General features: G+C 36.9%; 1 protein-coding gene across 7 annotated transcripts in view; it reads left to right on the top strand.

Moving 5' to 3' along the window:
* Nucleotides 1–25352, top strand: part of PKHD1 (PKHD1 ciliary IPT domain containing fibrocystin/polyductin) — a 433016-nt gene that overhangs the window by 43979 nt on the left and 363685 nt on the right. For all 7 annotated transcript variants that reach the window (XM_019734773.2, XM_074333064.1, XM_074333066.1 and 4 more), the window contains 8 exons: nucleotides 25–147; nucleotides 1688–1793; nucleotides 2293–2568; nucleotides 8804–8934; nucleotides 16396–16531; nucleotides 20486–20681; nucleotides 21391–21458; nucleotides 22874–24481. In XM_019734773.2, the coding sequence (XP_019590332.2) occupies nucleotides 25–147; nucleotides 1688–1793; nucleotides 2293–2568; nucleotides 8804–8934; nucleotides 16396–16531; nucleotides 20486–20681; nucleotides 21391–21458; nucleotides 22874–24481 (2644 nt within the window). The remainder of the gene's footprint in view (nucleotides 1–24; nucleotides 148–1687; nucleotides 1794–2292; nucleotides 2569–8803; nucleotides 8935–16395; nucleotides 16532–20485; nucleotides 20682–21390; nucleotides 21459–22873; nucleotides 24482–25352) is intronic.

Genomic DNA, 25352 nt, shown 5'->3' with positions numbered 1-25352 from the left:
TCACTACAAATGTAATCAACTTAGGTCTCTGATGAAAATCTAACTGGAGTGAACCCTGCTGCTACCATTCGTGTGGTATATGATGGTGGAGTTTTTCTTGCACCCATATTTGGAGACATGTTGGTTACTGCCAACCAACACACTCAGGTGAGAGTGAATGGGCCACCCCAAATGTAAGTACTAGTTTCTAGTCTATCTCAGTCCCTTCTGATTTGTGGACCAATTCCAAGGATCAGTTTTCCAATCCATAAAGTAGAGACAATTATGACTGTCCCCTTTCTACTTCTACAGGGTATAGAGAGTACCCTGAAAATATAAGTGCTCTGGAAACGCAACATCCTGTTACTATAATTACTGAAACTGTTATTATGGTGTTAAAAAAATAGAGAACCTCTATAGCTACATATGATTTATTGAAAAGTAATAAACTAAGTCACTCCTTTTCTCTTTAAAATGTTTTTTGTTCTTTCCCATCTGCCCATACTCTTGTTATAAGTCATCTGCTTCTAATTTGAGAAAAATTTAAAATAAAAGACTGTAAAGAATAATATAACCAACACCAGGGTACCTAAACTGAGGATGAACAGTTGTCAACATTTTGATATATATATTTTTTTGTCTTTATGAATAAAATAAAACATTAGAGATAAAATCAGTGTTCTTTATCACCTATGCCTTCATGCCATCCCTGTACCCCTTTATTCCATAAACAAATACTATCATAAATATAGGGAGTGCTTTTAATCTATATTTCATAGGTAGAGAGTCAAATGAGTCATTTCACCTTTCTCATCTCCAAGTATTGTAGAGTTCTATTAGATTAACATTAGTTCCAGTGAGAGGAAAAGACATATATAGTTGGTCTTTGAACAACAGGGGAGTGAGGGGCACTGACCCCCTTCACAGTCCAAAATCTGTGTGTAACTTTTGATTCCCCAAATCTTAACTACTAGTAGCCTACTGTTGACTGGAAGCCTTACCAATAACATAACATAAAATGTGTGTCAGTTAACACATATTTTGTATATTATATGTATTATATACTGTATTCTTATAATAAAGTAAGCTAGAGAAAATAAAATATTATTAAGAAAATCATCAGGAAAAATACATTTATAGCATTTATTGAAAAAATCCATATATAAGTGGACCCATGTGGTTCAAACATGTCTTGTTCAAGGATCAACTGTATTCTCTTCTTGGGAACCTACTAGTCTAGGATTAAAAAAGCCCCCAAATCAACTGTTGAAATACTCTCATCTTCAGTTATATATTCACATAGTAATGATGGAAGGAAGGTGCCTACTTTGTTGGCATTCACCAGCAAAGAAAGGGCTTTTTATAGGAAATAGGTACCTAGTTAAAAATATAGAGTGATATAAAGTCTGTGTGCAATTTGAATTTTATTACATTCAGTTTTATATGACAGAGAAGAAATTTATTCAAGATTTAACACATGTAATTATAGGAATGTTAGGTTTTAGCATGCCTACAATCATTTTAAGAAAGCCTAATATGTTTCTAGCCATTCATTACAATTTGGGGTTTATTACTGGGAAATAGAAGCAAGAAAATAAATGAATCATTAACACGTTTTAATTTGGGCAAATTTCACAAATACTTTATGAATACTCTTGGGTACATGAAATGCGTACATTTGCTTTTAATTCTTTCGCCTTTCTTTCAGGTGGCTGTGCGAGTGAATGATATTCCAGCTCATTGCTCAGGTTCCTGTTCTTTCCAGTACCTTGAAGGGTCAACGCCCTGGGTCCACTCTGTGTGGTATTCCCTTGGTATGATTCATGACTTGGCATTGAGATGATCATGAACTTTAGACTCAGAGTGATTTGTTCGAGGCCATGTACCTGGTGACAGGTGGATAGAAGATGAATCAGTTCATAGGATGGACGTTGAGTGATGTAGCAGAAAATACATTGTTTTGGCCAATCTAAATGATGTGGTCATGATTTGAAATGGAGACAAGTGGATTTTTGATGACTTAAAATGTTTTATTCTCTTTGTCTCTTGTTTTGAAATATTCTTTATTTTGATTTTTTCCACATTTTTATTGACTAGTGATCTCTCCTTACCAGTTTGAGAAAATTTAAGATGGGGGCTATGTGCTACAATAATAAATGCAGATGTCCAATATTTGAGTCAGGATTCAACTTCTTGAATTTTGGGAGGGGAAGGTAAGAGGGAATGAACATTTGACATTAGAGAGAGTTCTCTTAAATGGAGTGATACCACTGAGAAATGCTTTTGTTCTTTTAATTTCTTTCCTCCTTTAAGATGGTGACATCAACCTACTGGTTTATATTACTGGAACTGGTTTCTCTGGTGACTCCCAGGCCTTTCATATCACACTGAACACAACAAGTTGCAAAGTTATTTTCTCAAACCAAACGAATGTGGTCTGTCAAACAAACCTGCTGTCTGTCGGAGTGTATCAGATCTCCATGTTGGTGGGAACTTCTGGGTATGCCGTCAGTGCCAGTGGAGAAGGCCTCTTCCTAAACGTGGAACCCAGACTGGATGCTGTGGACCCTTCGAGAGCTGCAGAGATTGGTAATCTGGGGAGGACCTCACATTGCTTCTGACCCTCTGAAGGTAGCATTCTTGCTGGTATGCAGGAATCTAGTCCTATCGTGTAATAAGTTCTATGTCCACTATGACTCACAGGTTTTTGGTTTTCTGCCATCAGCATTTCTTCTAATGAGCAACAAATAGTTGAGCCTTTCAATGAACTCACTTACCACATAGTTTGGCTGATGGTATTGGCATAATTGGGTCAGTCACTGAGTCACTGGGACAATTTGGTCTGGTGGAAGCAACACTAGATTGGGCGTTAGTACATGTGTGCTTGGGTTTTCATCCTGCCAAGGTCAGATGCATGACCCTCCATGTTTCCGTTATTTCTATGGGACTTGGTTTCCTAATAATGATGACAGGCATAGTGTCACTTATGGAGTATCTCTTTTAAGTAGTCACATACACTAAATGCTGACAGCTGCCTGAAAGATGGAATTATTATCCACATTTTTCAGAGCAGATAATGGTGGTTCTGAAACAGTGCCTTGCCCAAGGCTTTCCAATGGAAAGAGTGGAGCTAGGATGCAAAAGGGTTGTCGAATGCCAAGGCTACTGCTGCTTCTGCTGTCCATGCCGTCATAGCGACACAATGGGCCTAAGGATACTTAGCACGCAGGCTTCCTAGTTTTGTGTGAGGTTAAAATGAGCCAACAGGTAAGAAAGCCCCTTGAGAAGTAAAAACATTTGCTTATGTGACATACAGGCCTTTCCCACTAGAAGTTTGCACACAGCAGGTGTTCACAGACATTTGTAAACCCGGATACTTGGTTAGCATGAAAAACCAACTACCATTTCCGTAGAGGGTATACAGAGGGCAGTGGATCTTGTCAGTGTGATTCCCATGGACTGGATCTTAGTGCCATGGAAACCAAGGATCTCTCCATGCTTTCTGCAGGACATGACCAGTTGAAAACAACCCACCCAGACCGCAAGAATCTCAAGAATACTCAGGCTTACATACATTAATGTATGATATATATATATTTTTTTATAGAAGATACAATTCCTTTCCTTAATGTTTTGGATTTTTGTCATTGTTTATTCTGTTGGCCAAAGACCTGTGGCATAGAACAATGTTTAAAGCAGTATTTCCTGGCCACAATTGCATTTTTCAAAGGAACCGCTCGTTTCCCACTTTACTTTGCCTAGAAAGTGAATGATGAAGCCAGCCCTACTTCATCTCAGCACATAAAACAGAGCACGCTTGTTCTTCTTTCTCAGTGATATAAAGAAGGAGCCAGCTGATATGTGGTACTCAGAGTGAACGACCATATACTATATTAACCTAATAATTATTAGTTTGAGTTTTATAATTGAGTTTAATCTTCTTCTTAAGTTACCTTTGCAGTTCAAGCCACACAAACCTTCAGACATCTCAGTGGCAGACAGGTGACTCAGTCATCTTTGTTTTTTCTAGACAGTGCCTTGCACAGACAGGGTGACCAATGTCGCAGTTTTTCTAGGACTCAGGGGTTTCCCAGATTGAAAGACTTTCTGTTTTAAAACTGGCTTGTGGACCACTTAGTGCTAAAACTCAGAAAGTCCCAGGCCAATAAATAAGTTGATTCCGCATCCTATCAAAGAGTCAGGACATGTTGTACCAATAACGTGTGGTGAAGGGATTTGTCCGAGAGGATTGTACATCATTGTCTATATTTTTACAAAAGATGGAAAACTCAGAGAGAGGATAATGTTGTGTGGGTACAAATTAACGTTTAGTAAGACTAAGGGAAAAAGAAGGGAGAAAGGAGAGGCTCTCGCTGCTATTTTCTTTATTACAGAATTTAAACTTTCCCTATTGTCCCTTCCTCAACCTTGCCAACTACCTGGTATCACCAGCCTCCTTCCTTCCCTTTCCCCATCCCTCCCTCTTTGAGACATCCTGTGTAAAGCCCTGTAGTAGGTGCTGAAGACCTCGGCACACACAAAGTGTGGTTCTGGGCGAGCAGTATCTGCATCATCTGGGAGCTTGTTAGAAAAGGAGAGTCTCAGGCCCCATCCAGTCCTCCTAAACAATCTGCATTGTAACAGGATCCTCAGGCAATTACTATGAATAGTGCAGTTTAAGTAACATTGCAGTAGGGGATTTACAGAGAACCAGGCTGAGCCCTACCAGCAAGGAATTTTCAGAATAATCTAGCATATAATGAATACATATAATAATGTGATAAATAATATTCTAAAGCACAACTTACCCATGTGCAGAAGCACCCTCCAAAGGGTTTTTGAGGACAGTCTTGGCTTTGGAGTACATGCTTCCTTGGCCCATTTCTGTGCTGAGAGAGAGAGTTGCCTTCTCTTTAAGTATGGACCCTTGTGAGGCACCTGAACTTTCAAATGGAAATGGCACAGTGTCACCACCTCTGCAACTTTTAATTATTAGCATCAACAATAATAATGACAACAATTTGTTTAGCTCTTATATACCAGGCACTATTAATGCTGGGGATACAGTAAGTTAAAACGAAGTTCCTGCTGTCATGGAGGTGATGCTTAGTGGGTAAGAGAACCATCAAGCAGGGGAAGAGTGACGGAGGGGGTGGTGGTTGTCGTAGGATGGCCACTGGCACTGCAGGAATGACATGGATGACACTGGTGAATGAAGACACGGATGAAATGGAGGAATGAGTCCTGGAGAAATCTTGGAGAAGAGAGCTGTAGGGAAGGAGAACATCAAATGATAAAGTCTTAAGTCAGAAGGAACTTGGCTTGTTTCAAGTACACCAAGGAGGTCACAAATGGCCATTTATGTATCTTCTTTGGAGAAATGCCTGTCTGAATCCTTCACCCATTTAAAAAAAATTGGGTTATTTGTCCTTTTATTGTTGAGTTATAAGGGTTCTTTATATAATCTGGATTATTCTATTATTAGACATATGATTTGCAAATATTTTCGCCCATCTGTGGGTTGTCTTTTTATTTTCTTGACAGTAGTATTTGAAGCACAAAAGTTTTTAATTTTAGTGAAGTCTAGTTTATCTTTTTTATTGTTGTTGCTTGTGTTTTTGGTGTCATATCTAAGAAACAATCACCTAATCCAATGTAACTAGGACACACACCATGTTTCCCTGAAAATAAGACCTAGCCAGACAATCAGCTCTAATGTATCTTTTGGAGCAAAAATTAATGTAAGATCCATTCTTATTTTACTGTAATATAAGACCAGATATAATATAATATAATAATTAATATATTAGATCGGGTATAATATAATATAATATAATATAATATAATATAATATAATATAATACTGGGTATGATATTAATTTTTGTTCCAAAAGACGCATTAGAGCTGATTGTCCAGCTAGGTCTTATTTTCGGGGAAACACGGTGTGCAAGTTTTTTTTTTGTAAGAGTTTTGTAGTTTTAGTTCTTACATTTAGTTATCTGATTCATTTTGAGTTAATTTTTATATAAGGTGTGAGGTAGGGGTCTGTATTAGTTGTCTAAGGCTGCTTATCCAGGTACCACAAACTGGATGGTTTAAACAGAAATTTATTGTCTCACACTTCTGGAGGCTAGAAGTCAAGTTTCAAGGTGTCAGCAGAGTTGATTCTTAACTAACCTGTGAGGAAGAATCTGTTTCATTCCTATTGCCCAGCTTCTGGTTGTTTGTCGGGAATCTTTGACGTACCTTGGCTTGTAGAAGCATCATCTGATCTCTGCCTTCATCTTCACACGATATTCTCACTGTGTCTTTTCTGTGCCCCGAATTTCCCTTTATATGGGAGTTATATTGAATTAGGAGCCCACTCTATTCCAGTATGACCTCATTTTACATTAAATAATTCCATCTGCAATGACTTTATTCCCAAGTAAGGTCACATTTTGAGGTACTGGCAGGTAGCACTTTATCGTGTGAATTTTAGGAGACACAATTCAACCCAAAACAGTGTCCAGCTTCATTCTTTTGTATGTGGATAAGCAGTTGTTCCATTTTGCACACGTGTGAAATTATTAGTAGTATAACTTCTTGCAAGTGGAATTCCTACGTCAAGAGGTTGCGTACATTTAACATTTTGAAAACAACAAAATATCCTCTTTGGAAATTGTATAATTTATTCCCTATGCAGCAGTGTACATGAGTGTATACTGGGGGTGCCAAAAAATATACACGTGACTATTCATCTTTTGTTATTGGTACATATTGAGTATTATAATTTTAGTACAGTTTTTTTTCCTTTCTTAAAATATATATACATTTTTTGGCACCCTCTATATTTACATCTTACAAACACAGTATGTTCCCAAACTTTTTGATATTTGCCAATCTTATAGAAGAAAAATAAGATTTCATTGTATTTTTATTTTGCATTTATTTTCATATATTAAGGATATTAGCCCTTTATGTTTATTCTTTGTTTCTATGTTTACTATTTTTTAATTCATAAATATTTTAACTTTTTATGTGGTAAATAAATTAACATGTTTTTATAGCTACAGGGTTTGTAAAATACTTAGAATGTGTTTTCTTTCTCTGAAATTATATAATAGTAAAATTTCTGCCATGTTTTCTATTTTTTTAATACTTTATTTTTTATGGTTAAATATTTGATCATGTTGGAATATGTTTTTGTGGGGATTTTAAGTAGGAATTCAGCTATAATTTTTTCAATAGTATTCACTTATTTCATTACTAAATAAATCATCCATCTATTTGCACTTATATGAAATGTTGTATTTATCATTTCCTATAGTTCCTTACTTCTCTGGGTTTATTTCTGAACTTCCAATTCTATTCCATTGATTTATCTGTCTGTTCATGCTTTATTATTACATTTTAGTTATGGTTGTTTTATAAGATATTTTAATGTCTGACAGAAGACCCCTTTACTCTTATTTTTGAAATTTTATATTCTAGCTATTGTTTTCCATTTTTTATTGAATTTTAAAATCTTGTCTAATTTAAACAGAAAATATTATTTGTATTTTTATTGGGATTACATTGATGCTTTGGTTTAATTTGGAAAGATATGCCGCCATTCTGATGTTCACTCCTTCTACCCATTTATTTTAGTTATTTTTATGTTTTAATACATTTGTTTTGTTCCTCAGTAGCATTTTAAACTTTTCTTCAAATCTTCATTACCTTGAATTTTTCTTGTCAAGATTGTTTCCAGATATTGTATCTTTTATGTTGGTATTCAAATTGTTTTTCTTTAATTTTATTCTCTAACTTTGAAGTCTATTGTTATCTTGCCCTGACTCTTTAGGGCAAATTTATATATTTAACTTCAGGGTATTATTTCACAAAGTTACATTCTCTGGAAGGGTTTTCATCAGGTTGTATAAGTTTCCCTTTCTCACCCTGACATGCTTTGTGAAGATAACCTTGCTATTGCAACCACTTCCCACTCTCAACTGGTCCATGTCTCCATTTGGGGGCCTCACTGCCTCTCTTGTGTTCCATTCTGTGGAGATGGCACACCAGAATAATTGCCATCATCAATAATAACTATTTCTGTTCATCTGTTGGACTAAAGGCTGCTCCTCCAAATGGGAAAGTGTGCCATGATATCTGTGTGATTGGTGCACGCCTCTTCTTACTGATGTCTGCAGTGAGAGGATAGGGGTTTCTGTGGTTGCTCTTCAGTGGTCAGTATAGAAATCCTGACGGTAATGGGTTTTGATGTCAGTCACTTCTGCACCATCATGGAGATGAGAATTTAGTATGTGTGGTAGCAAATGACAAAGCTGGAAGGGCTAAGGCTGTTATTGCAAGATGAGGGAAGTGAGAACCATTGAACTCAGGAGCAATACTACAAATGATTTGTTTTAAGTTGCCGAGCAGTCTGTGGCCCTGACTCTGGGTCCACTTCTCTTTCTGCCATGATGCTCTCTTATACTTAAAATATCAGGGAAAAAATAAATTTTATAGGATTGGCAAGGATGATGTTTAAAAATATAGGGCAGGAAGAGTTTTCAGACACCATCTACTTTCTTCTCTGACTTGTGGCAGTATTGTGTCTCTGTTTTATTCTTAAATATCTCTGGGATGCATTACTACGTTTCTCTGCCCTCTAGTCACCACTCCTCCCTTTCTACATGGAATTTATATATTTAACTCCAGTCTTTCTCTGCAGCTTGAGCATGCCTTGTGTTTTGTCTACGGAGCCTCATATTTTAATTTCATTTTATCTCTCGTAGAAAATTAATTTTTGTCTGCACGCATGGCTGTATATCTCACCTGAAAATACTGTTTTCATTACAGGAGGGCTCTGGGCCACCATCCAAGGCTCTAGTTTGGAAAATGTTAGCCTGGTGTTATTTGGATCTCAGTCTTGTGCCGTCAACATCACCGCAAGCAATTCACGACAAATTCGATGCAAAGTTCCACCGAGGGTAAGCAGAATCCTTTGGTATCTCCTTATTTCTGGGTGGGTGACACGTTATTAACATGTAGTGTGAGGTTGTCACTTAATCATTTCTTAGAACTAAATTACTTGACATGACCTTTTCATCATGAGAGTGTGCTTATGTTATTTATATCGTCTGTTTGGCTATGAAGTGGGAAGCTGACTCCACCAATGGGGCTTGTAATTAACATCAGTTAAATTTCTTTAAAAGAAAACAAAGAAGGAAGTCCACATGAGTATTAGTGCCACATAATAAATACATTTATCTAGTGCACAATCTGGGTGTTGGTTTGCAAAGCTTACATACCTTGTAATTGCCCTTCTCTCTTAAACAAATAAGTTTTCACCAGCAATTTTGTTTTCTGGATTGGATGTGAATGGTGGAACTTAGGCACTTGTAGAATGTCTGGTTCCTATAAAATATCTTCCTAGTTAATTCCTACTGCTTCCTTTCCCCCTTAAAACAAGTCCCCCCCTTTTTTTTCAGTTAATACTATTTTGTCGTCTACTCTTATTAAGAGATTGAGTCCGGGTCCTTCCCTGGTGCTGTTGGTGAGAGTAGAGTCACGCTCACAGCTGAGCTTTCTATTCTGAGTTGACTTCAGTGTGACCAACATGGATTTAATAGCATATCCATGACCCCAAAATACAGCTGTTTTCTGAGCAAATAAAGATCTCTGGAATAGAAGATTCAGAATAATCTTTGATCTCTGGTCTTTAATCATTTTTATCTCATCCAGTTACTCAAATATTATGAAATGTTAGCTGTTATATATAAACTGCATGCAATTCCACATATGGTTGGATTGTAATTTGTTTGTTCTCTGTTGTTGAACATTAAGATAATTTCCAAAATTTCCTATTTTAAACAACAGAACTGTATTTTGGGGCATATTTATTTTTCTCAAGGTATGTAGTATCTAGTTGTCTGAAATTCCTTTTTAATTTATATCCCCACTATCATTGTATGAGTACCTGATTTCTGGAATCTGGCCAACACTGGGTATTATCACTTTAATACATTTACCATTTTAATGGCAAAGATTTGTACTGTTTGGATTTATTTTACTAGAGAGAATAAACACTAAAGAAACCAAACTTTTAACTTTGTTCAAAGTAATACATGCAAAGGTTAAAAGGAAAATAGTAGAACAATCATGCTCTTCTACCCATTTTCTCTCTTTTTCAAGTCCCCCTTTTTGAAACAACCGCTTTTAATTTTTTTGAATCTAGTTACAATACTATTATTTTGTTAAATCAAGAAATCATGTTTACATTACTATAACTATTCAAATGATGCGTGCAGAATCAGGAATATATCTTTTCTTTCATAGCTTATTTTTTCTCGAGAGTTTCTATTTTCAGATTTTTTAAAAAATTAAATGTATTGGGGTGACATTTGTTAATAAAATTATATAGGTTTCAAATGTACAATTCTATGATACATCCTCTATATATTGTATTGTGTGTTCACTGCCCAAAGTCAGTTCTCCTTCTGTCACTATACAGAGGATGCCAAAAAAATGTATACACATTTTAAGAAAGGAAAAAACTGTATTAAAACTGTAAGACTCAATATATACTGATAACAAAAGATGAATACAAGTCATGTGTATACATTTTTTTGGCATTCCCAGTACATTTGACCCCTTATGCCCTCTTCTACCCTTTGGTAACCATTAAACTATTGTCTATGTCTGTGAGTTTTGTTTGTCTTGATAATTTGTTGCTTTCAGTTTTATATCCCACTTATGAGTAAAATCATATGATTCTTGATGTTTTCTGTCTGACTTATTTCATTTAGCATGATAATCTCAAGATATATCCATATTGTTGCAAATGCCAGTATTTCATCTTTTTTTATTGTAATATTGAATATGAGTAATATTGCATTGTATACATGTATCATATAGACATCCAATCACCTATCAAAGGACACTTAGGCTGTTTCCAAGTCTTATCCATGTGGATAAAGCTGCAATAAACATAGTGGTACATGTATCTTTATGGATAAATGTTTTCGGGTTTTTTGGGTAGATGGCCAGAAAAGGGATTGCTGGGTCACATGGTAATGCTATTCTTAATTTTTTGAGTAAGTTCCATACTGTTTTCCATAGTGGCTGCACCACTCTACACTCCCACCAACAGTGTATGAGGCTTCCTTTGACTCCACACGCTCTCCAACACTTGTTATTACTTGTCTTGTTGATGATAGCCATTCTAACAGGTGTGAGGTGGTATTTCATTGTGGTTTTGATTTGCATTTCCCTAATATCTAGTGATATTGAGGGTTTTTTTTTATATCTGTTGGCCGTTTGCATGTATTCTTGGAATAAGTGTTCAGGTCTTCTGCTCATTTTTTAATTGGATGTTTTTGTTGAGTTGTATGAGATCTTTATATATTTTGGATATCAGTCCCTAATGGAGTTATTGTTTGCAAATATCTTCTCCCATTCTGTTGGTTGCCTCTTTGTTTTGTTGATGGTTTCTTTTGCTGTGCAGAAACTTTTTAGTTTGATATAGACCCATTCATTTATTTTTTCCTTTTATTTCCCTTGCTTTTAAGGTCAAATTCAAAAAATCCTCTCTGAAGCCAAAGTCCATAAGTTTAGTACATATGCTTTCTTCTATGCTATTTATTGTTTCAGGTGTTATGTTTAGGTCTTTGATTAATTTTGAGTAATTTTGACATTTGGTGATAGATAGCAGTCTAGCTTTATTCTTTTGCATGTGGCTTTCCAATTTTCCTAGCATTTATTGAAAAGGCTTTCTTTTCTCCAGTGTATGCTTTTAGCTCCTTTGTTGATAATTATCTGCCCACATAAGAGGTCTGACAATTAAGTTCACGAACGTGTTGCAACAATGTTGCTTACATTTTTTTATATCAGAGGGATTATTAATTATGAATTTGTACCAACTGGACAAACAGTTAACCAACTTTACTATTTGGAAGTGCTGAATAGGCTGTGTGAAAAAGTTAAATGACTTGAATTTTTGCAAACAATTCATGGCTCTTGCATCACGACAATGCACCAGTTTACACGGCACTATTTGTGAGGGAGTTTTTAGTGAGTAAACAAATAACTGTATTGGAACACCCTTCCTACTCCCCTGGCCTGGCCCCCAATGACTTCTTTCTTTATCTGAAGATAAAGAAAATATTGAAAAGAAGACATTTTGATGACATTCAGGACATCAAGGATAATACGACAACAGCTCTGATGGCCATTTTAGAAAAAGAGTTCCAAAATTGCTTTGAAGGGTGGACTAGGCACTGGTGTTGGTGCATAGTTTCCCAAGGGGAGTACTTTGAAGGTGACCATAGTGATATTCAGCAATGAGTCACGTATTACTTTTTCTAGGATGAGTTTGTGAACTTAATTGTCCAACCTCGTATATGTAGGTTTATTTCTTGGTTCTCAATTCTGTTCCACTGGTCTGTATGTCTGTTTTTCTGCCATACCATGCTATTTGGATTATTGTCACTTTGTGGTATAATTTAAAGTCAGAGAGTGGGATACCTCTGCCCTTGTCCTTTTTTCTCAGGGCTGCTTTGGCTGTTTTGGGGTCTTTTGTGACTCCACACCAATCTGATGATTTCTGTTCTATATCTTTATGAAATGCCATTAATATTTTGGTGAAGAGTCATTAAATCTGTATATTGGTCTGGGTAATATGGCCTTTTTTTAAAAATTAAAGTTTATTGGGGTGACAATTGTTGGTAACGTTACATAGATTTGTAACGTGTACAGGTGTACAGTTCTGTAATACGTCACCCATATATATATATGTATGGCCATTTTAACTATGTTGATTCTTCTATTCCATGAACATGAAATATTTTCCTATTTCTTTGTGTCTTAATCAATTTCTGTTAATAATGTCTTACAGTTTTCAGCGTATATGTCCTTCACATTCTTTGTTAAGTTTATTCCTAGGTATTTTATTCTTATTGTTGCAATAGCAAAAGGAATTATTTTTCTTTTCATTTCTTTTTCTGAAATTTTATTGTTAGTGTATAGGAATGCAATGAATTTTTGTATATTGATTTTGTATCCTGCAACTTTACTATATTTTTTTATTGTTTCTAATAGATTTCATGGTTTTTTATATAAAAAATCATGTCATCTGCTAAAAGTGACAATTTGTCCTCCTCATTCCCAATTTGGATGCCATTTCTTTCTTTCTCTTGCCTGATTGCTCAGGCTAGGACTTCCAATACTTTGTTGAATGACAGTGGTGAAAGGGGGCATTCTTGTCATGTTCCTGATTTTAGAGGAAAAGCTTTCAGTTTTTCATCATTAAGTATGATATTGTCTGAGGGTTGTCATCTATGGCCTTTATTATGTTCAGGTACTTTTCTTCTATACTCATTTTATTAAGTATTTTAATCATAAATGGATGTTGTATCTTGTCAAATGCTCTTTCTGCATCTATTGATGTGATTGTATGACTTTTGTCCTTTATTTTGTTTATGTGGTATATCACATTGATCAATTTGCATATGTTGAACCATCCTTCTGCCCCTGGAATAAACCCCACTTGATGGTGATGTATAATCTTTTTAATGTATCGTTGTATTTGATTTACTAGTATTTTGTTTAGTATTTTTGCATCTGTATTTATCAGAGATATTGGTCTGTAATTTTCTTATGTTATCCTTACCAGAATTTTGTATCAGGGTTATATTGGCATCATAAAATGAGTTAGGAAGTATTGCCTCTTCTTCAATTTTTTGGATGAGTTTAAGGACAGGTATTAAATCACCTTTGAATATTTGGTAGAAAGTTTCATACATATAGTAGTGAAGCCACCTGGTCCTGGACTTTTGCTTTTGGGGAGGTTTTGGATAATTATTTCAATTTTCTTACTGTTGATCAGTCTATTTAGATTTTCCAGTTCTTCATGAATCTAGGAAGGTTATATACTAGGGGTGCCAAAAAAATGTACACATTTTAAGAGATGTTATTTATGTATTACTTTTTGAAATTGAATTGAATTACGGTAGCAATGTGTAGTATGATGTTCGCTCAAAAGATGACGTTAATCAAATGAATGCTAGTGTCATTCATTGTATTAATATTACAATTTTAATACAGTTTCTTCCTTTCTTAAAATGTGTATACATTTTTTTTTGGCACCCTCTGTATTTCTAAGAACTTGTCCATTTCTTTTAGGTTATTAAATTTTGTGGCATATATATAGTCTTTCATAGTATTCTTGTATGATCATTTGTATTTCTGTGGTAGCCATCGTAACTTCTTCTTTTTCATTTCTGATTTTGTTTGTGTCTTTTCTCTTTTTTTCTTAGTGAGTCTAACCAAGGGTTTGTCAGTTTTACTAATCTTTTCAAAGAATCAGCTCTTTGTTGCATTAATTTTTTCTGTTTTTTTTTTCTATATTTCATTTAATTCAGCTCTAATTTTTATCATTTCCTTCCTTTTGCTTACTTTGGGCTTCATTTGTTCTTTTTTGATTTCTTTAAGATGTAATCTTAGGTTATTTATTTGGGATTTTTCTTGTTTCTTGAGATAGGGCTGTAATGATATAAATTTCCCTCTTATTACTGCTTTTTGCAGCATCCCCAAAGTTTTGATAGGTTGTGTTTTCATTCTCATTTGTTTCTATGTATCTTTTGATCTCTCCTTTTATTCCTTCTTTGACCCAGTCATTCTTTAGTAGCATGTTGTTTAATCTCCACGTATTTGTGTTTTTTTTTCCTGCTTTCTTTTTGGAGTTCATCTCCAATTTCAAAGTCCTGTGGTTGGAGAATATGTTTTGTATGACTTTAGTCTTCTTAAACTTGTAGAAGTTAGTTTTGTGTCCCAACATGTGGTCTATCCTTGAGAATGTTCCATGTGCTCTAGAAAAGAATATATCATCTGGTGTTCTGAGATGAAAGGCCCTGTAAATGTTGATTATGTCCATTTGGCCTAATGTGTCATTTAAGGCTGTTTCCTTATTGATTTTCTGCTTTGATGATCTATCCATAGCCACCAATGGGATATTTAGGTCCCCTACTATAATTGTGTTTTTGTCAGTTTCTCCCTTTAGTTCTGTTAGTAGTTGCTTTATAAATTTTGGTGCTCCCTGGTTGGGAACATACATAGTGATAAGTGTTATGTCTTCTTGATGTATTGTCCCCTTTATCATTATGAAATGTCCATCTTTGTCTCTTGTTACCTTTTTTATCTTGGAGTGTATTTCACTAGATATAAGTATGAATATACCTGATTTTCTCTGGATGCCATTTGCTTGGAGTGTCAATTTCCACCCTTTCACTTTAGACTCAATATAAGGAGTCTATATTTGTCCTTATAGCTGAGACGTGTCTCTTGAAGGTAGCATATAGTTGGGTTTTTTTGTTTGCTCCAATCTGCTACTCTGTGCCTTTTTATTGGTGAGTTCAGACATTTAGGGAGATTATTGATATATGAAAATTTCCTATAACCATTTTATCTTCTGTTTTCTTGTAGCTCAGTGTCTCCATTGTTTCTTTGCCCTTGTGTTTCTGTTATCTTAGTTTGGTGGTATTCTGTGATTATTTTCCCCTCTGTTTCCTTTTTTATGTTATGTGTATCAATTCTGGATTTTTGTGTGTGGTTACCATTAAGTTTATGCAAAAGAAAGTTTCATACATATAGTAGTCCTTTTTCTTCTGGATGCACCTTATCTCCAGTCCCCTTTGCAAATTCATACCTTTACTCTCTCCCCTTTTATGTTTTTGTTGTTACAAATTATCCTTATTTACACTGTGAGTTTTTAAGTTTATCTTTTCATGTCTTCCTTATAATAAAAATCCTCTATCTTAAGAAAAAAATTCCATGATATCAATTACTCTTTTTCCTTGCTCTTGTTTTCCTGATTTAATTAAACTTGGTGTTTTTTAGATTCATTCTACAGATTTTATCCTAGCATCTCCCTTGACTGCTCTTCTATGTAGTCATTTTTTTCTTGGAGTATATACCTTCCTCTTCTTTGGCTATTGTTTATTTTCTTTATATCATAGCCTTAAGAAACATTCTAAAAAAGAATACATATGAGGGAATTTTTCCAAGTACTTAAATGTCTGAAAGTATTCTCACATTTGATGAATGGTTTAATTAGGTATGGATGTTTATTTGAAATTGCCACTTTTAACAGAACTAATTGGTCTGTTAATTGAAAATCATTTTTGTTTACTCTTTAATCTGTTGGATGTTGCACTTGCCTATTCTAAACACTTGTCACTCTGTGTGTGTGTGTGTGTGTGTGTGTGTGTGTGTGTGTATGTATGTGTGTGCTTTTGTGTGTGTGTGTGTGTGAGAGAGAGAGAGAGAGAGAGACTTGAAAGAAACAAATATATTCTTTAAAAATGTTTTTCTTGAAATTAACCCTTTAAACTAATTATGGACTTCTCTTAAGTAAGTTTTATTTACAGAGGGTTGATTTTAAAATTGATTTTCAGGGGCAAGATGGACCCATTGTGAATGTGACTGTGTTCAGAGGGCACCACTCTGCAGTTCTTTCCATGGCATTTACTTATGTCTCCTCTTTAAATCCAGTGATCATGTCTCTGAGCAGAAACAGAAGCAGCATAGCAGGTAAAATACATGATACTGTACAATCTTTTTATTTATAGACAGTTGAGCCTATAAAAAGGAAAAAAAATGCCTATAAATTTTATTGAAGATAGTGTTATATTTTGGATGGAAGTTATGTTTTTCTGAAAGCCAGGAGACTTGTATTCTCATCTTAGGCATCACTGAATAAATCTCCTTATATACATTTTCCCCCTGTAAAATTGCAACCATTTCCTGTCATGAAAATGACATGGGAATTCAAAGGTAACTATTTAACAAATAGACTTTAATTTTTGTCACTAATTTATACAACTATTAACCTCAATTTACAGGTAAGGAAATTGAGGAACAGTGAGAATGAGTAGCTTGTCTCAGATGTTACCTTTAGTAAGTAACGGACCTGGGATTTGAATCAAGCAGTCTGGTTCCAGATTTCAAGAAGTTAGCCACGTATTATTTACTGTAAAATACTCTTTTTGGCATCATATTCTATTGAGGCAGTTATTTGGTACAATTAGAGAATAGATGTTCTAATTAACCAAGCATTCTTGTTCCTTGAAACAGGCTATGTATAAAAAGAATAAATTCTTTAGCACCCAACTACATGAAACAATTTAATCTTTCTTTGATAATTCAGATGATATGACAGGATGGAATTATAACAATTTATTATCATGTCATCCTATAGATTTGGAGAAGTACCAGGTAATACACGTTTCTGGTTAATTGAATGCCAGATAACAGAGGGTTTATGACAGCCATATCTAAGGTTTTATTACTAATGACCGTCAAATTTTCCCCTAAAAAGCCTAGACTCAGTTTTTCTGGTGCTATTTTCATTTTCCATTGCTCAAGAGTACATAAATAAAGGGAAGTATCCTTTAGCTTCTCAATATTTTTCAGCTCAGATAGTGCAGAAGAAGAATTTGTTCCCTCAGGCGATGAAGGTGTGTAAAATTCCTTAATGGTATAGATTCTTCCCGATGAAGTAGAAAAGGGAGGAAGGAGCTCTGTGTTCTATTCAGATTTCAGTGTTTTGGGATTTTGATACAATTTCCTACCTATAATGAATAGAATTAATACATTGCATCAGTGCCTCAAAGGCCCCTAGGATTAGCTTGACAATTGACCAAGAGCCCAAGCAGTTCATGTTATTGATATATACAACATGATGTATTATTTGCAGAATTGACACTTGCATTTAAATCTTCCTACAGGCAGAATAAAGAAGATTGTGTATAAAATCCACAAAGAGTAGTAGCCTATTGGGAAAGTCTCCTTTGGAACTTGGAATGCAGCACATCTCCATCCAGGAGACGATTAGGTTGGCAGTGACCATGAACCTATGATAAAATCGAAGAAAGAGTAGAAGGCAGGGGAAGGGGAGGAAGAATTTGATGTGCAAGACCATTAGTTTGGTTTTTGCAGTGAATTCTAGGTCAACTACTCCTTGGGCAAGATATTTAACTTCCTTTTTCTTTAGTTCCTTTAACTGTTAGGTGGGAGGAATTCTTTCAAGATTATGGTGAAAGTTGCAAATAAAGTAGGTAAGAGTACCTAACCCAGGAACTAAGATGGAGCAAGCATTCAATAAATGCTTTTGTTGAAGTTAATGTCATCATTCTGCCAGATATTAATGAGCCAAAGATGGCCTCTGTATATTGGCCCGATGTTATTTACGTTTTCACAGCAGGCTGGGAGCCATTAGCTCAAAAGCCTGCCAAAGTCAAACTAAAATTTTTACATACCCAGTTATTTTAAATATAGCCTCCGAAAGCAGATTTTTAATATTTTAGAGCCTGCCTGCTTTGCATACCCTGTAAAACTGCACCCAACATCTGCTAGACGTAGATAAGATTAACCTGGGGGCTATAAAGGACTCTAAACCACTGTCACCCTTCACAGCTCTCTGACCCAAAGACTACCCACCGGGCTGCTGAGTGACATCCTCTAGACACACAAGGCCCTCTCTGATCTCCCACTCCCCCAGGAGTTTCCTTGCCCTCCTCCCCTTCTAGGTGGTAGTCTCCTATTGTGGCCTCTGGAAAGTCTCATGCTGTGAGATTTCTGCACGTAGGTGCACCTGTGAAAGCACCACCCATAACATAGAAAGCTTGATTTTGTGCTTCTGCCATCTTGTGGTCATGTCTTTTTTCTTGCTCAGCCCTGGAAGTCCTCAAACTCACTGCACTGAGGCTTCAGACTTCACAGTAGAAATAAGGCTGGGAAGACATGATGAAGTAAAGAGGATGTGGATCAAGGAAGAAAATGAACTTAATCGAGAGCTTTCGAATACTGTACTCTACCAGAGGTTGTCCTAGGTCATTGAACTGAATCCTTACAACAAACCACACAGGGTGGGCTCCGTTACCATGTTACTGATGACAAAATCCAAGGCTTTGAGAGCCCAGAGTGCGTTACCCAGTCACACAGGTTGTTAAATGGCAGAGCAGGGATTTGAATGTAGATTCAGTCTTCTCAACACACCACAAAACCTCCTCTTTTAAGTAACCTCCTCGACTCATTGTCTGTAGGGTTCTGCAGATGCCAGCTCTGTAGTAGTTCTCAAACATTAGCAACCAAGGGCATTTTAGAGGTGCTTTAGCTTAAGCTGTGTCTCTATGGACAAACTGAGACACAGGAAATGTATGTATGTTTATTTTCACTCCTGCCATTGCATACTTGATTTTTGGCTCTTGTTAAGACTCCAGGTGTCTGCAGAGTGGATTTTCCTTCCTTATGTCTTCAATTGGTCTTATAGATTGGAAAAATAGCTTTAATCATATTCTTTCCTTGCTTACAAAACTTTGGAGGTCTCCACTGCCCACTGAGTTAAGTAGAGACCCCTGAGTATTGGCTTTCTTGGTCTTCAGCCATAGAACCACAATCAAATTGGCCTACTCCTTGCTGTATGTACATGTATCTGGTCTTTCAGAAAGCCACCCAATTTTTTTTCCTTCTCTCTAAACCACTGGATGGTGAAATGAGGACGTGCTATGAAAGACTTTGGATAAAACTGTTAGGTTTTTAGAATTGAATTGTAAATCCCTTCTTGTCTATCACTTCCTCTTGGGACTTAGCTTTCAAATTGAATTTCAAGCCCCATCTTGCCCAGAAGGCCCTTACTTGAACAACCCCCGTGCTTAATTTTCACCTCTCTTATGGCATGTCTTGTAACTGATGCTCTTTCAATGCCAAAGAGACCAGTGAGGTCTCTTTGAGGGCAGAGACCTATTTGTGTGACCCTTGTGACATATTACTCATGGTACTCTATAATATTTAAGGTAAAAGAAATTGAGTTAGAGTGTTTATAATATATATAATGTTTTAGTAGAGGTGCTAATTAAACTAAAAAGGTATTGAAATATAAGAGAAGACTGGGTTCAGGCATTGACATTTCCATTAATTAGCAACGAGACTTTGGCTGCTAAACCTTAGTTTCCTCGAAAGCTAAATGTCGGTCCTACTAACTGCCTTGTATATGTCATCAGGATAGTATGAGGATCGAATGGGATAACATATGTGAAAATGCTCTACAAACTGAAGTACTATAGTCATATGCAGCATTACTATTCGATTCAGTGCACCCTGCAGCTATAACTTTAAACTTCTATCAGTAGACATGTGGATGTTAAAAAATAAGGACATGGGGTGCTATTTGTTGCTTATGGAGACCATCAGCCCTCCAAACGACTTCTCGACTTGCCTTTGCATGAAGATAAATTAGTGTGCCTCTTGAGTACAATTGTCCTGACATACTTGCTTTTTTATGGTCTTGAGATTATAAGCTGTAGCTCTATTAAAAGAATTGTTAGAAGTTTCATGAAAAAAATTAGGTTTGCATTAAAACTCTTAATTAGGGTATTAGGCACAGGGCTGACCATGTACTTAATTGTAAAAGATCATTGTAGAATTGGATGGGTGGTTGAAGCCACAAACCCCCTGACAGAGGCTAATGAATTCTTTTCAACACAGGAGGTGAGACTCTTTTTGTTGGAATGACGCTGCCGGGGGACTATGCACATTTGGATGTGGAAGCCCACATCCAGGATACGTCGGCTTGGGTTCGTGCAAAGACTGCTCAGGGTTTGGAGGTGGTGCTGCCCCCGCTGCCAGCTGGCCTCCATAGAATCTCGGTCTCCATCAATGGGGTCAACATTCAATCGGAAGGGTAAGGGGGACACTTGCCATTGGTTTTAGGTCTGTTTGATGGTCTAGCGATTCAATTGAGGAATTCTAGTTTTGAGCTAGGTCTGTCTATATTTTTTTCTTCTTCTGAAGTCGGGATAAACATGAGAATCATAAAATTTAAACAGGTCTTAGGGACTGTACAGGACAGTTCACTCTCAAGACCAATTCAGGGGAAATATTTGGCTTACAAGTTGGGGAAGAGAGAACTTTCTGGAATTAAGATGTCATGGCTTTGGGTTGGGGTAGGTGTGGAGTGGGTATCTATATGTGAAGGGGGCAGAGTGTGCTTTAATAAAGGTCTGTAACTAAATAAGACTTTTTATAAGATTATCTTGGGCTTTGAATAAATGGCTTACAATTATTGCACAAGCCATGTTTATATCCTCTTAGCCCTGAAGTCCCTCTGTCCAGCATTTCTCTAGAAGTTCCATCTTCTCATTCCAGAAAGTTAGCTAAACGGTATGGGACTGATGCCACCACGTGATACTGGTCCAGGAAAATGTCCCACACCAATCTTTTCCCCACTATTTCTTTTCTTCTCTGTTAGGCAGCATATTTATGCTTGCTCTCCATCACTGCTCTCTTCTTCTTCCCCAAATACATACGCCTCCCCTCTTCTGTCTTCCTCCTTCCTTTCTCTTCTTCTAACTCTCTGAGTGATTTCTTAGCAATCTCCCCATTTTCTGTAGGGTCGATCTTCACATCCTGTATGTCACAGAAGTTTTCAGCATTGAGCCTTGCTGTGGATCCCTTCTGGGTGAGTGGCTCTGATGTGACCGGTACCATTTACCTAGTAAGTCTGCTTGCTGGATATTCAGATTCTCTTCCTGGATTAACTAACCAGTGAGGTTAGAAATGGGCAGCAGGGAGAAGAGTTTTCCTTCTGCTCCAGGAACTGGGTTGAAGGGTATGAAAACTTGGGGATTCCTTAGCTCAGTAAGCTCAGGAAATTATAGAATTTTTATGAAAAGGATATATTTCCTTTTGTAATAGAAAGAGGCTGAAACATCTAATGGCTAGCACATCTTGAGTGGATGTTAGAAAAATAGGAAAGAGCTTCCTGCATTATTCTTTTAGATACTACATGTGCCAGGAGAGGAGGAATGAGGTTTGGTGTCTTCACTTTCCTCTAGGGATGCAGATGAAGGACCCAGAAGAAGTCAGAAACACAAATGCCAGTATGGGCGATGTAAGGACAAGGCAAATAGAGAACTCTATTCATTTTCAAAAAAGAAATTGAAAGCTATATACTTGCGTGTGAATAATCATTGTGATAGTGTATGAAATAGCACATTATCCTTTTTGAGTATAGTAAAATCCCTTTTAAAGATGCTAGGCTGTACCATGGGTTTGGGAATGATGTGGGGTATGTTGCTCCAACTGTCCTGAAGATGGGTTTGATTGTCTCTCAGCTAGAGTGGGAGACAAAGTCTATGAATATAGCAGTAAATTCACAAGCGTGTTTCAGTATTTCAATGGCTTTTGGTATGTCATACATATATCTATATATCTATATACACACACATATGCAACTACGTAATATACGGAATATTGGAATATTATACAGAATAATATAAAAGATAAGTAGAAGGCTTCAGCAAAGTTGAATTTTCATTAGTGTGTAAGTTGGATATGTAGAATGATATACATATACTCCACATAATAATACATAGAATAACATGAAGCAACATGTCAGGTAATATGGTAGACAAGAAAATTAAGGAATTTGATTTTTATTAATGTATGAATTGTATATATGTATATAAAAATACACATATAGTCTCTACACAATATATAATAATATGGACTAATATGTCAGATAACAGAGCAGATGACAAGAAAACTTCAAGAAATTTGATTTTTCATTAATGTATACGTGGATAGAAGTAGCGGCTTCTAGGATCTATCAATATACTTGAAAATTTTGTCTTAAATATTATAAACATTCTTCCTACATAACAGTTTAGTTTGACTATTATGTGAATTTCAGCCCGTCTGACTCCTGTCAAAATAATCACAAATTTAATATTGATGGGGTGAGGTGAAATAGTTGAGGTTTCACAAACATTTAACCCCATCCTCCACTTAACTGCTCTGGGGCTTACACAAGTGTGTGAGTTCCTAGTACTGAACACCAGCTTTTAAGTTTTGTTTTTGATATTCGTGTTTTAGGTGGAACCATCATCAGCATCTCAGGAATGGGGTTCAGCAGGGAGCCAGCTTTAGTTTGGGTGCTTGTGGGCAATCGGTCCTGTGACATTGTGAACTCAACGGAGACGAACGTTTGGTGTGAGAGCCCGCCTGCTGCCCTGCTGCCTGAGGCAGACAGTCTCACTGTCCCAGCCCCCGTGGAGGTCTGGGCTGGCAACTTTTCCTTCACCCAAGGACCTGCACCAAGCTTGGTGGGGAAGGACTTGACCTTCACGTATGAGGTGGCCAGAACACCAGTGGTCACTGCCGTGCGAGGAGAAATCACGAATAGCAGCCTGAGACTCACTGTGGAAGGAAATAACCTCTCCAACTCGGTGATTCTCCTGGGAGGCTTGAACTGCCATCTTGAGACACAGTCCTTCAGAAGCAACATGAGCCTGTTTGGGTGCTCCTTTCCCCTTCACAGTTTGGAGGCAGGCGTTTATCCTCTTCAAGTACGTCAGAAGCAGATGGGGTTTGCTAACATGTCTGCAGTGCCCCAGCAATTTGTGGTGACGCCTCAGATCACGGCCATCTTCCCAACACAGGGGTCTGCTTGTGGCGGGACAGTACTCACAGTGAGGGGGTTTGCTCTCAACTCTCGGAGGAGGTCAGTTCAGGTTGATCTTTTGGGTCCTTTCACTTGTGTGATTTTGAGCTTGGGGGACCAGACTGTCCTCTGCCAGATTAACCTGGTGGGTGACACCTTGCCTGGCACTTTCTTCACTCTGAATGTCACAGTCCTGGTCAATGGGCTACCCAGTGAGTGTCAGGGGAATTGCACTCTTTTCTTGAGGGAAGAGACAACTCCTGTAGTGGATGCCTTGACCACTAATGTCAGTGGGTCTTTGACTACAGTGCTGATTAGAGGTCAGAGGTTAGGCACCACAGCTGATGAACCAATGGTGTATTTGGATGACTATCTTCCTTGCATTGTAACTTTCTTTAATGCAAGCCACATAGCATGCTGGATAAATGACTTGAACCCAGGACTCCATTACCTGTCAGTATTTCATACAAGATATGGATATGCATGTTTTGGTAATGTTTCCAGACACTTCTATGTTTCGCCTTGGGTGTTTCATTATTTCCCCAAGAATTTCAGCATACATGGTGGAAGCCTCTTGACCATAGAGGGCACAGCCCTGAGAGGACAGAACAGCACGTTAGTCCACCTTGGCCAGCAGGCCTGCCTGACAGTGAACATCAGCGCTGAGCTCATCCAGTGCATCGTTCCTGCAGGGAACGGCTCTGTGGTCCTGGACATAGAGATAGACGGACTTTCACACCAGATGGGAGTCATTGGCTACAGCAACACGTTCACCCCAGAATTGCTCTCTGTTTCTCACACTGATGACATCTTAACCTTTGTGGTGGCCCAGATCTCAGGAGCTGTGAACGTGGACATTTTTATTGGGATGTCACCCTGTGTGGGTGTCACTGGCAATGGCACAGTTCTCCAGTGTGTGGTCCCATTCCTTCCTGCCGGGGAGTACCAAGTCAGAGGTTATGACTGCGTCAGAGGGTGGGCCTCATCTAGCCTGGTGTTCACATCGAGAGCTACTGTTACAGCAGTGGCTGAGAACTTTGGTAAGTCAAGCAAATAAGACAGAGCACTTTCTTTATGTGAGTGGACTACCGTGTCTCCCTGAAAATAAGACCTAGCCAGACCATCAGCTCTAATGCGTCTTTTGGAGCAAAAATTAATATAAGACCCGGTCTTATATAATATGAGATCAGGTATTATATTGTATTGTGTTGTATTATATTATACCTGATTATATTCTATTATACCTGATTATATTACATTATACCTTATATTATATTATATTATATTATATTATGTTATATTATACCCTGTCTTATATTATATTAAAATAAGACCGGGTCTTATATTAATTTTTGCTCCAAAAGACACATTAGAGCTGATGGTCGGTTAGGTCTTTTTGGGGAAACACAGTAATAGCTGCTCTCACTGCTCTAAAAGGCGGGCAATCAACATCAATCCGAAGGAGAGAGAAGCCTGATTGGCCTCTTACAGTCTCAATTTCCTCCTGAAACTTGTCTTTCTCATGCGCCATGTATGAGGCTTTGTTTTTTAATCAGGGAATTGTGCATATTCTCTAAGTGTGTGGTTGTGTTTTAATCTGATGAATTAAAGCAATTTAATTGGTGTTTCAAATTAAATAATACCATTTACAAGAGCTCACGATTTGATCATTTAAGTAGAATGTAAATGCCTTCACCTATTTTTAGACCTATGTGTCAATTTAAATGATTTTAAACTTATTAAATATGATTAATTTTTATCATTTTGTAACATTTCACAGATGAATTCATACTCCACAAATAATTGAATGGAACAGAATACATTGGTTGAACTTTTTTCTCCTTTTAGATATACTGGAGTTTGCCCTGCCTTTTCTTGCAACGATGGTTTCGGTTTCTGTTTATTTAAAGC

The sequence above is a fragment of the Rhinolophus sinicus genome, linkage group LG05 (genome assembly GCF_036562045.2).
Source record: "Rhinolophus sinicus isolate RSC01 linkage group LG05, ASM3656204v1, whole genome shotgun sequence".
Classification (NCBI taxonomy): Eukaryota; Metazoa; Chordata; class Mammalia; order Chiroptera; family Rhinolophidae; genus Rhinolophus; species Rhinolophus sinicus.
Note: the sequence above shows the minus strand (reverse complement) of the source record. Positions and strands in the feature narration are given on the sequence as shown.